Genomic DNA, 17,422 nt, shown 5'->3' on the forward strand with positions numbered 1-17,422 from the left:
TCATTATTTTCACCTGCCAGGTCGACCAGGGTGGGTTGAATCAGTCCTATGGTGGAAACTCACAGCCCAGCCTTGACCCATCTCCCAGGCACGGAAGCTTTCTCTTCCACTCCCCAAGGCAGCACCTTGTTTGAACTCAAGTCCGGATTTGGGGACTGGATTTGATCTCAAATAGAGGGCAGTCAACCTAAACTGATATGTGACCAGAAGGAGATCTCTTGCCCTCTTTGGGCCTCAGTTTCCTCAGCTGTGCCACCTGAACTATAAAGTTAAGTTCCCACTTGAACCTGGGAATCAGTTGGTCCCTGAGCTCTGGGCCTTGGTGCTGAGGTTTCAGGGGAGTAGGGCGTATTTCTGCCCTTTTAAATGACAGGTCGCTTCACCCTTCTGCAGAGAGAAGCCTCAGGGCTTCCTAAGGACAGATAGACCAGATGGGTTGGTGGGGCCTTCCTAAAGACAGCCTTGCTGTGGTGTTGGGTTATCTCCCCTGCCGCTTGGCAAGCCTTGGAGATAGTCAGCGGTAGGCAGGGGCTCTTGCCCTTTGACCCAGGGCTGGACAAGAGGGTTGTTCAAAGTGGTGGGAGGTGGTATAAGGAAGCACTCTTTCCTGTTTCCCTCATTTTGGGGGACTGAAATACCTGGGAATCGAATGCCTTCCATCTTTTCAGGAACAAGGCAATGAGAAGACCAACAATGGCACCCACTACAAGTTACAGCTCCTGTACAGCAATGGTGAGCATCCTATCGGCTGGCACCTGGTAGCCAGCAGAGTACCTAGCACATCTAGCTTTCCTGGAAGGCATTGCCTAGATGACTGGCAGACAGATTTGGGAGCATAAGGCTGTGGGAGGTTTGCTTGGGGCTGGGGATTAGAGGTCTTTGCCTCCTGGACAGCTCAGCCTGGGCTTCCACCCCAGGGCAGGGAAGGGTTTGGGTGTGGGAGAGTGGGCTCTGCAGTCCTTGATTCCTGCTGGTCTCCCCCTTCCTGTAGGTGTCCGCATGGAGCGGGACCTCTATGTCAGGCTCATCGACTCAGTGACCAAGCAGGTGAGCCCAATGGGCCACTTGGCTCCTATTCATCTGTCTCTGGCCCCCAACTCCCCAGCTTATCTCTGACTTCTACCCTCCTGCATGATTTCTTGGGTCAAACTTCTAACTTCCTTCCATACCACCTTGTCCACTCTGGGAACACTTCTTTTCCCCTCTCTCTCCAATGTTCTGTGTCTATCTGGTTTTGGAGATGCTGGGGGCAAGGGGAGGAGAGCAAAGGGATAAAGAGAGGACACAATTGGGAGATTCAGACCCCCAAACATTCCTTTTCGCAAAGAACTATGGGGCACACTTTTGTTATTTCTTCAGCTGAGGTAACAGGTAACTTCTCAGGTTCCCCTGTAGGCAGAAACTGCTAATGGGGTAGCAGGTAGTGAGAGGGTGAGAATTTTGTTCTTGTTCTAAAGTCCCCTCTTTGTTTGTATTTCTATCCAGCTGGCTACATGTCTTCCCTTCCTGTCCCTGCACAATTCTCAGCCTATAGCTTACGAGGGACAGAATAAGAATCCTGAGATGTGCCGAGTTCTTCTGACACATGAGGTGATGTGCAGGTAAGAGCCACCTTCTCCTTGGGGCTGGACTAGACAGACGGCTAACCTGCCTGGCTCCCTGGCTTCCCGGACTAACTTGCGGGAGCGAAGGCTCCCGGTGGACATGCCTGGGGCAGATTCTCTAGGACCCTCATCCCTTTTAAGGTCAGTTTTTGAGAGGAAAGCAAACCAGAAGATTCAAGGTTCCAAATGCCTGGTGTTGCCGGAGTTTCTCGGGCCCAGTGGAAAGTCTCGCTGTCCACCTTAGGCAGGACGGAAGGAGATGGGCCGCCCAAGCGGGGTTTGTGATGGACTTTGGGGATTAGGACTTTCCCTGAACTTCTCTGCTGGAGGCCTGCTCTGCTGGATACCTGCCTTGCCTACAAATGTTTTTTGAATCTTTTTTTTTTTTTTTGCCTAGTGTTTGCAGGTGTATTGGGCTAGATGTTGAGGATCCCACTGCAAATAGAAAGGATATACAAAGGAAATTCTGGGAAGAACATGGTTATTTTATTTAAAATATTTAGAACTCCATTCTTTACAGCGTTTTCTCTCCTCCAAAATCTGATTGGAGGGAAAACCTTCATTCTCCCCCCTCAGCCTGCTCTTGCAGTAAATGGTTCCTACCTCCAGACTTGCTAGGTTTGGGCAATCACAGGCCATCTGATTTACTATGGACTATTTTATGGGCAGCTCCCTGAAGCCCCATCTCCCTCCTCAACCCAGTCAGAGAGAAATCATAAAAATTGGACATGTTTGTTTTGGTTTTGACCAAGTATTAGGAAAACAAATTTGTTAAATACAAAGTTTGACTCTGTCTGATCTGAGGGGGACTGAGGTTCCCTTACTGAATTGCTTGGTGAAGAGTTGGGTGATGAAGTAAGAAGATAGATATTCCATTATCCCAGGGCCCCTTCATAAATTTGTTCAGAAAGAAAATAAAACTTCAAGATGTACTTGTATGCAATACTTTAATAGGCAGAATGCTATAATTTGGTTGGCAAGTCAAAGAGGATTTTTATTCTTCTCTACACTTTTAAATGTCTTTGTCTGGAGCGAGATAACCTTCTTAAAAGAAAAGAAAACAAAACCACCAAAATAACCTGTTGCCTAATGAATTATACCTATCCCTTTCCATAATACTCGCACCCCCCATCCAGCTGTAGTGGAGGCTGACATTTTTATTTTTAAGCCCAATCAAATCCTCCTCATTTTATGCTGTTTAAGTAGCAGCATCAATTTTTAAAGCCTCTGGTTTAGTCTGCATTAGTAACACAATATAAAAATTTAATGTACTGTAACTTCTCTGCATTGGAGACCGGGAGGGTGCTCTGCTATTTTCTTCCCAAACTAGAATTTAAAACAAATATTAATTATGGGCAAATAGATGATCCATTGGATGGGTCCTGTCTCGTGTGTGTGTGTATGTATGTGTGTGTATGTGTGTGTGTGTGTGTGTGTGTGTGTCTGTGTTGGGCGAAGGTAAGTGAAGGCAAGTATTAGATGTATCTGAAAGGGAAGCTTTCTTTCAATCTGTCAGTTAGAGCTAGCTGATTCTCAGGTATGGGAGCAAGTTCCTTCTCCCACAGTTTACCAGCTGGTTACAGCAGTCAACACTGGGGAGATGGATCAGATATCCTTGTTTCTCAATGATTATTGCACATACTTCATTTCATTTGCCCCATGTTATGCTGCATACCTGGGCACTTGCTGGAATGATTTTATGTCCCATAATCCTATAATCTTTAGTAAAATGTTTCTAAATTGGTGTTTAACTTTATTATTTTTACTATTATTATTATTTAGGAGGAACAAGCAAAGGGACAAAAATAAATCTGTTTAGGAATAACTTCTTCCTCCCCATTCTCTGCTTTGCTTTTAGTTCATTTTGCCAATTATTAGCAAGGAGAAATCTAGTTGTTATGCTGCTGCCAGCCACCCCTGTGCCCTCAATGCTCAGAGGGTTAAAAGATATTATAATTTGAACAGAAGTCGTCTCAAGGCCTATAGCTGGCTAATAACAGAGTTGTATTGAGCGCTAGCAAACCCCACAGCTGTGACTTTTCGCCACAAGGCGCAGGCTAGACAGGGCCCTAATCATATGGGCCAGCCAGGCAGTGGGGCCAGTGTCTTTATCGGCCAGATGGTGTGAATTTAGACACTTATCAAGAGCCATAGGGCTTACTGGACACCCTCTGTCCAGGGTTGGGGTGCTTCTTTTTTTCTTCCCTAGACATTTTTTTTTTAAATCTTTTTCTTTTTTCTCTTTCTGAAAAATGCAGGTGAGATTCTGGTTCATGATAATTTTTTTTTTTTTCATATTCTCCCACCTCCCACCCCCCCAGCTTGACTTATTCTTCCTCTTAACCTCTTCAAAGACACCATGTGGAGATGGGGAGGAGGAAAGGGGCCTGTAAGCAAATTGAGAGTGTTTCAAGTAGAAGGGTCTCCAAATGAGTACTAGAATAAAATAAAACAAAACAAGCCAGACAGAGACACAGAGAACCAGCTTTCATTTCATTCTTTAGCAAAGAGGAGCCCCCCAACCCCTCTGGGGTAGTTCGAAACACAATTGCAACCTATTGCCAAGTTCAGTTTCCTCTTCTCTGCTTGCTTCCTTCCTTTATTTATTTATTTATTCGTTCATTTTCCTATTTTACAGTCATTGTCAGTGAAAGGAAACACTTCTCCGGAACCTTAGTGACTTGAAGGTTGGAAATGAACCTTAAGAGCCCTTTAACTCAAAGAGCTGAGCCCAAAGTTGACTGTTCTGGCTATGCCTCTAGAGCAAAGGGAAGGCAGGGTTGAGTTTGTCATCTAGGTTAATTCAGGGACCCCAGATCCACATTGTTTGCAGAGTGTGGTTTCCTAAACATCATGGGTTCTCCTTGTCTCTCTGCTTGTGTTATTAATAATGCTGACCTGAGAACCGCATGTCACTTAAGGAACAAAATAAAGAACAAGTAAAACATATTAATGAGAACTTTTCTTAAAGAGAAAAGGGCTTTGCTTTGACTAACTTAGAAGTTTTAAGAGGGGATCAAATAGGGCAAATATAACAGATCCTATTACTTTTGTACTTTTTTTTGGTGTGGTTCTGGGGATCGGGTATTTTTATGCTTTTACTATCATTGTAGTTCAATAGCCAAGTAACCATCTGTGTCATCTTTTTCTGTGCTACATATTAACATTAGTGATTATATTTAAATATGTTACTGTTGGAAAATAGAGGATGGGGTCCTCAAGTTTCCCTGCGTTCTCCCTTTGCGTATCATTTATTTCCCTGAGTTGGTTCTCCACTTTGTATTTCGCTGGCACCAGGGTTACATTTTTATCTGTTTTTCTTTTCCGCCAGAGGAAATCCCCATGGAAAGCAGCTGAATTCAGCTGAGCAATTTTGCAAACTTACTTGGCCTCCTCAGAATCATTCCTGCCCAAACCGAACAGACTGGCACATTCTGACAGTGTGTGCTCGTGTAATTAAATTGTACCCGCATTGCACACATATTTGGGGTTAGGTTGACAAGCTGGTGATGTCAAAGGAGAGTCTGGCTTGAAGGCCTTTCGGTAACTAGCATGTATGGGTCTTTTGAAATTGTGTTGCTAGAAAAGTGGTTTGCCTTGAGCTGCTAAGGTATACACTGACATAAGCAATGCTCCAGGATCCCCGAGAGGTGGGAGCCGGAAATGGGTGGGGGTTGGGAGGAGAGACAAGGGCTCTGGGGGGTGGGAGTGCAGCTGGCCAGCATTTTTATTGGTGTTAATCTTGGGATAGATTGAAATTTTAAAAGTTAAGACCTAATATAATTTCAAAGGCCAAATATTATTTCAGAAAGTCCCAATGGCGAACTCTGGTATTTAGGAAAGTCGAGACAAATTTTCTTTTACTTTCTACTAATTTGATTAAATTTCTTAAAACCTCATTGAGCCCATTTGCTGGAAATGTTTTGGCTTCCTTCAGGTGTGTTTTACTTTCTAAAGGTGGTAGAATTGTTTACTAACTAAATCACGCATCCCTGAATGAGAAAGATGTGCTTGAAAAGTTTTGAAATATTGATTTGTTTGTTTATGTTTGATTCTGTGGAGGATCAGAGAGGCTGGAAGTCCCAAAGAGAGCCACAAAGCAAATCGGTGACTGGCCTGGGGCTGGCCTTTGGGTCCTGGCTGCCATAGGGCTCCCCATTTTTCCTTACCCCATCGGTTTCCAAGGGTGCTCAAGGAATTCCATAGCCTCCTACATGTAAAGCTAGAAGGGACTCTAGAGATAACCTAATCCAACATTTTCATTTTCTTTCTTCATAAGCTCAGAGGGATTAGAGATCTGACTAAATTCATGCAACTGGTTAGTGAGGAGTTAGATGCCAGAGCTCTGATTCCCTGGTCAGCAATTTTTCTACAGCACTACACAACCCTAAGCTACAGAGGATCCAGCCTGGGAAAGGCAGCAGTCATGGGTACCTGGGTTATTGTTAATTTTAGACGTATTCTCCACCTGATTTGGGTGACCATGGTTTTCTTGTAAGCCACATTGAGGTTCCACCCTAAATCAACTACAGTTGATAGTGGATAATGCATCTGAAATGAGCCAATAGGTATTCTAAGGTCTGAGGCCCTAATAAGCTATAGTTGCAGGTGGGCAGTGTGGCGTTCATTCCTTTCTCAGATTTGTCTCTGTATTTTGAGCAGATACTTTGGATTGGAGAATTTTGCTCTCTCTCAGGTCCTTTTGGATTCTTTCTTCTGTTCTAACTGGTTTAGGGGATCCTCTTCTGTCTTCCTCTCTCAATATTGATGGATCACCCAGGTCCCCAGCACTTTGCAAGGGGGAAGTGTTGGGAAATCGTTTTTAGGATGGGACTGACATCTGGTCAAGTTCCATTTCTGTTCTGGTAAAAATTATTGGAGAGACTGTACCCCGGCTCCCTGCCTCATTTTCTTCTAATGTAGAAATGTCCACCAGAGTTCTGCTCTTCTTCCTTTGTCTTTGGGAAATGATGGAAATGAATGAATGAATAAATTGTTCACAAAGCACACCAACTTCTCTAGAGAAAGGTGTTATATCAGTAAGATTTATGATCATCCAAACAGCAACTCATGGTCTATTTTTTTGGTGGGTGTGTGATACTGGAAACCAAACTTAGGGTCTCAAATATGCTAGGCAAGTGCTCTACTTCTGAGCTAATCCCTAGCCCTGCTTGTGGTTTATTTAATACATTTTTCTTCTGCTTTCTCCAAATATTTATTGGGATAAAAAAGAACTAATATATGCAATCATAAAATCATTGAACACCAGCCTGGAAGAGACCTTGGAGAACTTAAAATCCAACCATCCGTGGTTCAGTTACAAATACAGCTCTTGGGAAAGTTGTGATTTGTGGCGGATTAGCCAGCTCGTAAGTCCCAGAGTGAGAATATGTGAATGATCGTATTTTGAATATGTTTTTGGCTTCAGGTCCAGGTTCAAGTTTTTCCTTTCTTTCTTTCTTTCTTTCTTTTTTTTTTTTAAATAAAACATGGTCACCTTGGACACGTTCATTTTTTGTGAACATTCTCACCTTTGTATGCTCAATGAACTATTTTTTAAAATATATAACAAGATTCTTTTACTCTCTTGCTTTCCTCCCCATCTACAGTCGATGTTGTGAAAAGAAAAGCTGTGGAAACCGAAACGAGACTCCTTCAGACCCTGTCATCATCGACAGGTAGGGGAACACCGGACTTGTAGATCATATTTGGTTTCTTTCCTTCACGAGTCTCGACCCTGAGTACTGACCATTTGTGCTGTCCTGGAAGGCTGTGTTCATGTTCTCTCCAAGGCATTTAGTTGGTACAATAGCAAGGGTGTCCTCTTGCTGGTTGGCTTCCTCCGGAAGGAGTCTTGACCTTCCTTTTAGAACACACATCTCTAAATCTCCGCCGGATTCTTTTCCAGGTGCAATGACTTCAGCCTAACAAGGAGTGTATATGGTAAAGGAGGGGACAGGCTACCATCTGTACTGGCAGGGTATGGCCTCTGTCTGTTTTCTAGAAGAGGCAGTGCACCCCATGTTAAGTGGCATCCTTTTCCATGCTTAGTGACCGTGGAGCTTGAAGCCCAGGCATTTAGACTTCAGTGTAGGGGCTTATGACAAGTTCTCTCTTGCACTGAGGAAGATTCTCTTCCACCACAGAGGACCACGTTCTGGGGTCTCTGACATATCAGAGTGGGAAAGATTCTTTGGGACAAGATGCAAATTCACTGAGATGTGATTTAGGCATCCTCAGCTGTCTGTTTTTGTGATTGGAAACAGAACTCACAAACCAACGAAAAAAAAATACCAAATTAACTTCCAGCAATCATGTAATTTTTAAGAAACCCCATATTCCCACCCCTAATTTTTTCTCTTTCGTTAAAAAACGGAATAATTCCCCATTGCTTCTTTCTCTGGGTTTTCATGTTTCTAGCCAGGTCCTGAAATGGATTGGAGAGACCACAGTCTCCAAAGTTGTTATTCCAATATTCCAATGAATTCTCAGTTGGGAGAATGGAACCTCTGGCGTTCTTCCCAGAAAGCCAGCTTGGTTTCCTCGTGGAAAGTATAGCATAGCTGTAGGAATTGAGGAAGCCAGGATTCTGGTCCTGTCCTAGCTTCTGACCTTGGACAAAACCCTCAGCATCTCTGTTCTGCAGCAGTGTATGTAGTGACAGGCCCAAGGGTGCTGCTGGGAGGTGACCAAAATCTCAATGGCAGCTTTGCAGTGGTGGCTGATGCCTGAAAGAGGACAATAGGCAAATAGAAACTGTCGGATATGTATGGAGCTTTTGCCATTTGATGGAGCCGACTGGGGTTTCCTTGAGTATTTCTGGAAGTGCAGAAAAGCTTAAGTATACAGACTTATAAGGACTGTTTGGGGTCATTCGTCTTTTACTTTATAGTTGAAAAAACTGAGCCCAAGAGTGGTGGCACGACTTGGCCGCAGCAGAGCCAACACGAGAACACAGCTGTGTTTACTGCTGGGCTCGTGACCCTCCATGGCCACAGCCTCCTCCTCGCTCCCTGTCCTGCCTGATGAGTTGGATCTGCTGATAGCACATTGCATCGTTTTCTACTTCCCAGGATGTCCTTGGGATCCTCCGGGGGAGCTGGAGGGCGGCTGGAGGCTGGCCCTTTCCTTTCCAGCATGTAGAGTGAGCTTGTGGCTCTTCATCTAGTCTTCCCCACTCCCTCTGGCACCTCTTTCAAGACGGTGCCCTAACCTCATGATTGTTACATCTTTTCTTATAATAAACACCCCATAAACCAGTTTTAGAAGTGTTTGCAAACCTGTAAGTGCTAGCCCGCACCTTACATCTTCCGAGCACACAGCCTAATGATCTGTACTGAGCAGCAGGTCTTTAAAGAACTACATGTCACCTGTGCCCATGGAGACAGCTGGACATGCTTATATTTTCCTCTGAGGCGATACACATGTTACAGGCACCCAAGAAAGCGGTTCTTTGCATCTATGGAGAGAAAAGATTTCATAGTAGGTGCTTTTATAGTGTGTGCTGGAATGCCTTCAATTCATCCAACAAGGTGGAAACTGTATCTTGGCTGTGTTCTGGAGTTTTATGTGACTGTGGCATTTATTTTTTACTGTTATATGTACAATAAAACTACCCAGTGATGCCTCTGCATCACTTGAAATATGTGTTACTTCCGAAATGTTACCCGTCTACATGTGGAACGTACCTACCAAGGGGTACCATAAACTGGCCAGGATTGAATTTTAAGAGAACTCATTTTATTATAAACCACACATTTGTTCACCTTCCTTACTGTCAGGCTTTTGTGTGGAGATATTGTTCCCTGACCACAGCCTTGTCTCATTGCTCCCGGATGTCTCTTTGGCATGCCTTCGCCTTCTCGCCTTCATTTTCAGAAGCAAAGGGGCAGGAAGTCAGGTTTCTGTTTGTGGGAGGGACGCCTCCATCACCCAGGGGTTTGGCTGATCTGTTCTTCTGGTCCCTGGGTTCAACATCTGCCACACGATCCCTCACGGAGCACCAAATGGGTGCAAAGTAGTCTATTTCAGATTTCCTCTGAGTAAATATAGAACGCTCTTCTTTGCCCTCGTTCCTATAATGTCAACTAATTATCTCCTCCCCCTTCTCACCCCACCTCACCAGATGCAGTTAATTTACACCGTCTCTCTTCGAGTCTCCTCACTTAACAGGCTTGCTCCATTCTGGCTCAAGGGAAGCCCGTCTATTCCCTTGGAATTGTGCATGTCTGTGGAGGAGGAGGGGAGACTCAGGGGTGCTTCCCAAACTTTTCACCCCTAAGGATCCTTTTATTTCTGCCTTCGTGAACGTAGGGTCTTGCAAGATTTTGCCTTTCAAACTGCAATGGATGAATGTTAATGAGATATAATTCCCTTTTTAAAAAATTAATTAAAGACATATAACAAAATGGGGGGGGGGAAATCTCATCTCAGGTATGTCATTGACATTATCGATGGCCAGTCAGAATTTGATCAGAATGACAAAACCGGCATGGCCACAGCCGCGTGAGAGACCTCAGTTTCAACACAGTCACATGACTTTTCAAGGAACCTGTATGACCATGTCTCTGCAGGTATCCAGGTTCCAATAGGCTGCATGAAACATTAAAGATAGCTTTTACCACCTTGTGGCACCTTGGTTGACAACCATGGATGTTTACTATAGGGGACTGACCTTCAGAGACAGAGTTCTTCATGTCCCAAGACCTAGCCCCAAACTTGGAGTGTTTTTATTTTCCTCCTGCTAAATGACACCTTGCCTGATTGCATGCTTTTGTCTCTTGGGCAAATCCATCCCTCTGCAATAGGCCAGGCCATGACAGAGCCCGGCAGCAATCCACAGTCCCCAGCAGTAGCCCCCTTCTATGTCAAACTGTGGGAAGGGGGCACAGGTAGGGCTTGTTAATTTTTGGGGAAAAAAAAATCAAAAGTTCCTATCTAGGAAAAAAATGCAAGGCAGATTGTGATGAAACAAACAGAAAAACCAACAAAACCTTGCATGGTCTTCTGCCTAATCTTGTCTATTAGACCTGTGAGGTGAATGGAAATGAAAAGGCTCACACTGATTTCCACTATGGTTTCAGAGGGGAGCTTGAACTCAAGTTGTCATGGGCTGAACTTTATTCATGTACAACTTTTTTATTTTAGTTTTACTTTATTGCAATGCTGGGGATTGAACTCAGGGCCTCATACATGCTAGGCAAGCACTCTACCCCTGAGCTGTACCCCAGCACCTGAGCTTTCTGCAGACTCTCTTCTCTGTTGGGTTGCTTCTTCTGAATGTCCATTGGGTTTCTGGTTCTCAGGATAACCTGGTGGTTCATAGAAAGGGAATTTTTTTTTGATAATTTTTTATTGATTTTTTTAAAAAAATAAATGACAATGGAATGCATTATAATTCTTATTACATGTATACAGCACAATTTTTCATATCTCTGGTTGTATATAAAGTATGTTGACAGCAATTTGTGTCTTTATACATGTACTTTGGATAACGATGTCTACTATATTCCACCATCCTTGCTGATCCCCTGTCCCCTCCCTTTCCCTCCCACCCCTCTTCCCTATCTAGAATTCATCTATTCCTCCCTTGCTCCCCCTCCCTACCCCACTATGAGTCAATCTCCTTATATCAGAGAAAACATTCAGCATTTGTGTTTTTGGGGACTGGCTAACTTCACTTGACATTATCTTCTCCAATGCCATCCATTTACCTGCAAGTGCCATGATTTTATTCTCTTTTATTGCTGAGTAAAATTCCATTGTGTATATATGCCACATTTTTTTTAATCCATTCACCCACTGAAGGGCATCTAGGTTGGTTCCACAGTTTAGCTATTGTGAATTGTGGTGCTATAAACATTGATGTGGCTGTGTCCCAGTATGCCATTTTTAAGTCTTTTGGGTATAGACTGAGGAGAGGGATAGCTGGGTCAAATGGTGGTTCCATACCCAGATAGAAAGGGGATTATAAGGAGTCTCTGGCATGAGAGAAGAAGAAGGGTCACTATTATTCTGTCCTTCCAAAAGCCCCATAAAAGTCAGATGGTACAGAAGGCAAGATTTCCTCTTGGATCTTTGCGGGATGCCCCTGCCCATGGGAATCCTGGTAGGGCATTTTCCATAAAGTGGGCAGGCCCAATCTGTTTCTCACATGCTAAGTACCCCAGTCTTTGTCTTGGGACATTTGTCTCATATATTTCTGATTTCTTTTCCTGGGAGAACCATATTTAGTGTTGATGTGTTTTGCTTATTTTCTTTTGCAAGAAGCCAAATGAACAACAGAGTGATCCTTGTTCAAAAGGTTTTCTCAAAAATATCTGGAGTTTAATTGCCCATAACTTTTCCTGACTATTTCTTCCTTTAATTGTTAATTTTTAAAAATTCTAGTAAATATGCATAACATCATTTTACCATCTTACTTATTTTTAAGTTTCATGTTAAGTTATATTCACATTGTTGTGCCTTGGTTACTACCATTCATTCATAGAACTCTTTATCTTGCAAAATGGAAACTACTACCCATTAAGCAACTCCGCATTACCTCCTTCCCACAGCCCCTGGCATCTGCCATTCTGTCTCTGAATCACATGTTAAGTAGCATTATATACTCTGTCCTTTTGTGACTGGCTTATTTCACTGAGCATAATATCCTCAAAGTGTCTCCAAGTTGTAGCATGTGTCAGAATTTCCTTCCTGTTTAAGGCTGAGATACTATTTCATTGTCTGTTTAGACCACATTTTTTTTTTATGCATTTATCCAGTGATGGACATTGAGGTTGTTTTGACCTATTGGTATGGGAAATGATGCTACTCTGAAAATAGGTGTATAAATATGTTTTTGAGTCCCTATTTTTTATTCTTTTGGGGAGCTACCTGGGAATAGAATAGCTGGATCATGTGATAATTCTATTCTCAACTTTTTGAGGAACCACCTTACTCTTTTCCGAAGTGGTTTGCAGCATTTTACATTCCCACCAACAAAGACGCAAATCAGAGTTCCAGTTTCTCTATATCATCACCCAGATTTGTTATTTTTTGTAATTGATTTTTTGATAGTAGCCATCCTAATGGGTGTGACTTTTTTTTTTTTTTTTTTTTTTATGTTTTCCCCTGCCGCCGTCTTGGTGGACACCTTTGCTGGCTGCTCTCAGCTGTGCTCCTGTGTTCTCTGGGCCCTTCCCTGCCACTTGGCATGGTCTTTTCCTACCTCTCTGTGCTTCACAGATTTCCTTGTTTCTTGAAAGCACATGCGTGGTTCCTCTTTCTTGAGTTATCACTGAACCCCAGTCAAGTGCTATTTGTGGGATGAGAACTTTTAGAAAATAACTGGGGGAGTAAAGCTCCAGGGGTTTGCATCGGTCCTGGGCACTTGGAGTTTTTCTTTTTGTTAATTTATTAAGAGAATTTCTTATTGGTCTATTCTTGATTTGTAGAATAGACTCTTCTTTAATCCCATTGTTCCTTTCATCACAGAGACGGATTTGGATACTGAGTTCTAGGTAGTTCTAGTTGGAACTGAGCCCTAGGTAGGGGTCTGCAAAGCCCAGCATGTTCCTGCGTCCTAGGCCATGAGCCAGTTCTCAGGCTGTGACCACTCCCTCCTTTTTCTCAGGTATGGCAAGCCAGATATATTGGTAGTGTGACCTTCCTCCAATAATAAACATTTATCTAATATTTAATTGGCACCTGTTGTGTGCTGGGCATTGTGCTTAGCAATTGTGCTAATTAAATAGCCTTCTTAATTACTCTTCAATGGTTGATCAAAATCCCGATTTTATCGGGAGGGAAAAAAATAGTGTTAAGGAATTAGGTAACTGTAACTCAGCCCAGGTCACTTAGCCAATTTCAGTAGTGAAATTGGAATTTAGTCAATGGGTAGATGTTACAGAGAGAAAGATGTTGTTATGACAAAGGGAAAAACTTTTTAGAATTCAGAATTCTTGAACGTGGAAAGGCCTGGCCAAGCATGGTATGTAAGAACCTCTGGTGGGCAGGGCTTGGTGGTACATGCCTATACTCTCAGTGATTCAGGAGGCAGAGGCAGGAGGATCACAAGTTTGAGGCCAGCCTCAGAAACTTAGTGAGTCTCTAAACAACTTAGTGAGATCCTGTCTCAACATAACATAATAATTATTAAAAAAAGATTTGAGGGTATAGCTCAGTGGTAAAACCCTCCTGGTTTAATTCCCTGTTTGAAAAAAACTCTTGGTGGGGTCAGTGGAGAGGGGATCTGTTTTTCAGGATACGGTGTATATTGCCGGCTCTGGAGTGTCACTTCACTCTGAAACTGAGTAAGTCCCATTCAACTGTGTGACAGGTTTGGTGGAATATCAGTAGCTGTCTAATGTTACAGAAGTCTGAGCCTCAGTTTCCCTGTCTGTAAAATGAAGTTCCTTGGATTGATAGGTGACCTTTATGTCACCTTCCAGCTTTAGTCTCTCTGATTCTAGCTGTGGGGCTGGGTTTGGGTGTCAGGCATACTAATTGTCATCCTTGTTGATCAATAATCTGTAGACGCCATTACTACCTGTGCCTCTTCTGCCCAGGCTCCGTACCCATCTCCAAAATGGGTAGAACCCAGTGTTCTGTAAAAAAACTGAGAAAGCCTGGCCCTGGGTTTTTGTTTGTTTGTTTGTTTTTGTTTTTAGTGAAAATTCCATTCCCTCAGGGAGGGTTTAGATTTTCTTACTAAAAAAGTCCTGTACTGGATGACAGCCCGAGGCAAGGAGAAATAGGAAACACACTTTCCTTTGAGGAAGGGATGTCCTCATGATTAACTAGGTGGTGTTGCAAAGTTTGTGCTCATTTCTGCAGCTGAGTTAGTGGTTTTTTTTGGGGGGGCGGGGTGCCGGGCTGGAACCCAGGCCTTGTGCTTGCTAGGCAAGCGCTCTACCGCTGAGCTGCACCCCAGGTCCTGGAATAATTTTAAGGATTATGCTTGTTGTTGGTGACCCGTCTCCCTAGACTTGCGGAGCTCGGAGGTTGGTGCTCACTAGCTTAACAGCCTACACCTGGGTTCAGGCGCTCTCTCCTTCCCTCAGTCATTGCTTGTTCGTTCAGTTATTAAGTGAGTATTTATGAATTCCTGGCAGTGAATACATCAGGGAATATAAGAGCGTTGTCCCTACTGTCTTGGAGCCTACAGCTTAAATAACCACGCAGATAAATATCACTGCCAACTGAAACGTGCTCTGAGGGTGGGTGGCTGGCAGACAGGCTCCAATATTCTAGGTCCACCATTTTTTTTTTCCCTCTGCAAATGCCCTGGACCATTACATCAATCTCTAGTATCTGCTCTCCTCTCACTTTGTACTTTCCATTTCTACCTGGGATACCCACAACAAACCCTCTGCCGAGGTAAATCCTATTCTTTTTTTCCAGACCCAGGTTAGGGTTCTGCCTCGTCACAGATATCAATTCTTGTGGCCAAAGTATCTTCGTTTAACATTTATCACATATACTCGCTCCTATTTGGATGTATGGATATTATTATCTTTTTACCATTTGTGTTTGCTTTATATTCCCAGCGACATTATAATTCTTAGATACCAGACACCATATGTCATTTAAAATTTGACTCCAATACTGATGAGCTAGGCGATGGTGTTAAGAATACTGCCTTTCCCCTTGAGTGGTTGGATTGAAATACATTAACATATGTAAGTTGCCGACATGGTGCATAACAGAAAAAAACGCTTTTAAAAAAGCGATAGCAATTATTATCCCTGCATCTCCCTCGATGTCTATACAATGGCGTGGATATTATAGGCACTCTGTGAATATTAGTTGGCAGATTAATCTCAGACTGCCAAGCATCAGAGAGTTTGGGTGACTGAGTCCTCTGCCAAGACATATAGGAATTTTCCTGTAACTGTTTGTATTTGACAGCTGCTTAGCAATCTTGCCTCCAGGGGCAGATAGGTTAAAAAGAAAAAAAAAAAAACGGTGCCAAGAACAGATATCTAGGGTTGTGAAGCAGAATGAACCCTTATTTGTTTAGGAAATGTTCACGGAGGACCTGTGACGTCATGGACTCTGCAAGGTGCTCTGAGGGACGATCAGATTGACCACACGTGAAGCTCTTAGGTGCAGACACATTGTGGTGCGGTGTGCAATGCACAGAGTGCTATGAGAGGCAGAGACGAGAGCTCTGGAAGATCCCAAGGGTGGCGGTGACATCCACCCTGGCAGAGGTGGGTGGTGTGATGGGTGGAGCTTGGTTGCGCAGCTGGGCCGAAGGGCATCCTAGGAGGAATGTGTGTAGGGAAAGGCAAGTGCAAAGGAAAGGATTTCCCTAAACCTGCCCTCAGTTTAGAGGTGCATGGACGAGTGTGAAGAGGTAGGAGAGCTTGGAAAGATTATTTGGGATCAGATTTTGGGGGTCTTCCTATGCCCAGGCAAACATACTTTGACATTATTTTATTGGCAGTGGAAGACAGAAAGGCTGTTGTGTAGTGCAGTTTCACGCTCAGGCCGACATTTGGGAAGGGTAACTTTGAGGATGGATTGGAAAAGGGAATGGAGGTGAGGAATCTATTATTAGAAAGTTCGTTTTCCCCGCTAACTACCCCCGTTTCAGTCTCTGGAGGTGAAAGGTCATTTTCTCACCTCTCCACACCCCTACTTCCCTTTCCCCCGGGCACCACCACCCTCTCTGAGGTTTGCTGATGTTGCCACTTGTCGCCACGAGTCTGCGTCCCCTTTGTTCCCTCGGAGGCTCAGATCCTTTGCAAAGAGCTGCTGTTATGCCATCTGGCAATCCGTGAATTTTTTAGTAGCCTGGATGTCTGTGAGAAAGCAGAAACTCTGAGGCCAGCATCCAAACCATTGGTAAATAATTCTCCAGAAAAAGGGGGAAAGACCGGAGGCAGAGAGACCAAACTGGGTTCCCCATATCCAGCCCTTTCATTCCGAGTGCTTGTCTAAGTTGCCCGCATCAATTTCCAGGGAAACTCAAAGGGCCCCCTGGATGTAGGAGCACTCAGAACAGATAACAGTCTGCTCTGGTGTTCAGCTTCTTCCTTATAAAACTGTGTGATGTGATCAAACAGCAGATTTCTCAGGCTGTGGATGAGTCAAGGTGAAGAGAAGAACCAAGGTCTGAAATTGTGCTGTGCCACAAAGAAGAGATGCATTTGTCACAGAAGAGACACACATTTGTTTCTAGACGAGGAGTCTCTTCCCAAACACGTCTATCTGGCTCTGGGGAAACAAAAGCCCTGGAGCTTGGGAAAGATTATAGATTAACCTAAGGAGGACCTTCCAGAACTTTCTGATATATATATATATAAATTTTTTTTTTGGCTTGGGTAATGGGGCTGAATCAGTTCTTTCTGGTTTATTTTTGACCCAGCCAAGAGACAAATAGGCCAAATGGTTGGGAAATGAGACGCATATCCCAAGGAGGTGAGAAGGAGTTACCCACATGACTTGCAGATTTAGGACTCAACCCACCAGGACTTGAAAGATTGTTTGTTGATCAAAATCTTGCAAGAATTACTCTTTCTTGCTGTGTTCTTCACATTGACCTAGAGTTGCCATTGGAAGGAATTTCATCAGAAGGGAAAGTAGTTGAGTGACAGGAGACTCAAGGCCTGTTGGGCAGCCGACCCGAGTCCAGGAGGAGTCAGAATTTCGGCCTCCGGGCCAGGCCGTTAAATGTTTGACCTTCAGTTTTTGTTCTAAACCCACCATTTCCACTAAAGGAAAACTATCCTGGTCCCCTCAAGACCACCAGGGAGCCAGAGCTGGTGAGAAATGCTGTAGCTGCTTCCATTAACAAGAGGTTTTGAGAAAGAAATGAGGAAGAAATTCAT

General features: G+C 43.7%; 1 protein-coding gene across 2 annotated transcripts in view; it reads left to right on the top strand.

Annotated features, from left to right (window-relative positions):
• Ebf2 (EBF transcription factor 2) overlaps positions 1-17,422 on the top strand; it is a 185,190-nt gene that overhangs the window by 9,878 nt on the left and 157,890 nt on the right. Inside the window, exons 1-4 of one of the 2 annotated variants that reach the window (XM_048801560.1) lie at positions 636-732; positions 992-1,047; positions 1,486-1,601; positions 7,214-7,282. In XM_048801560.1, coding sequence (XP_048657517.1) covers positions 1,000-1,047; positions 1,486-1,601; positions 7,214-7,282 — 233 coding nt within the window. In that variant the 5' untranslated portion in view covers positions 636-732; positions 992-999. Of the gene's footprint in view, positions 1-635; positions 733-991; positions 1,048-1,485; positions 1,602-7,213; positions 7,283-17,422 lie in introns of those variants that run through there. The other variant, XM_048801561.1, reaches the window with a different exon arrangement.

This window comes from Marmota marmota, unplaced genomic scaffold (genome assembly GCF_001458135.2).
Source record: "Marmota marmota marmota unplaced genomic scaffold, marMar, whole genome shotgun sequence".
In the NCBI taxonomy this organism is placed as follows: Eukaryota; Metazoa; Chordata; class Mammalia; order Rodentia; family Sciuridae; genus Marmota; species Marmota marmota.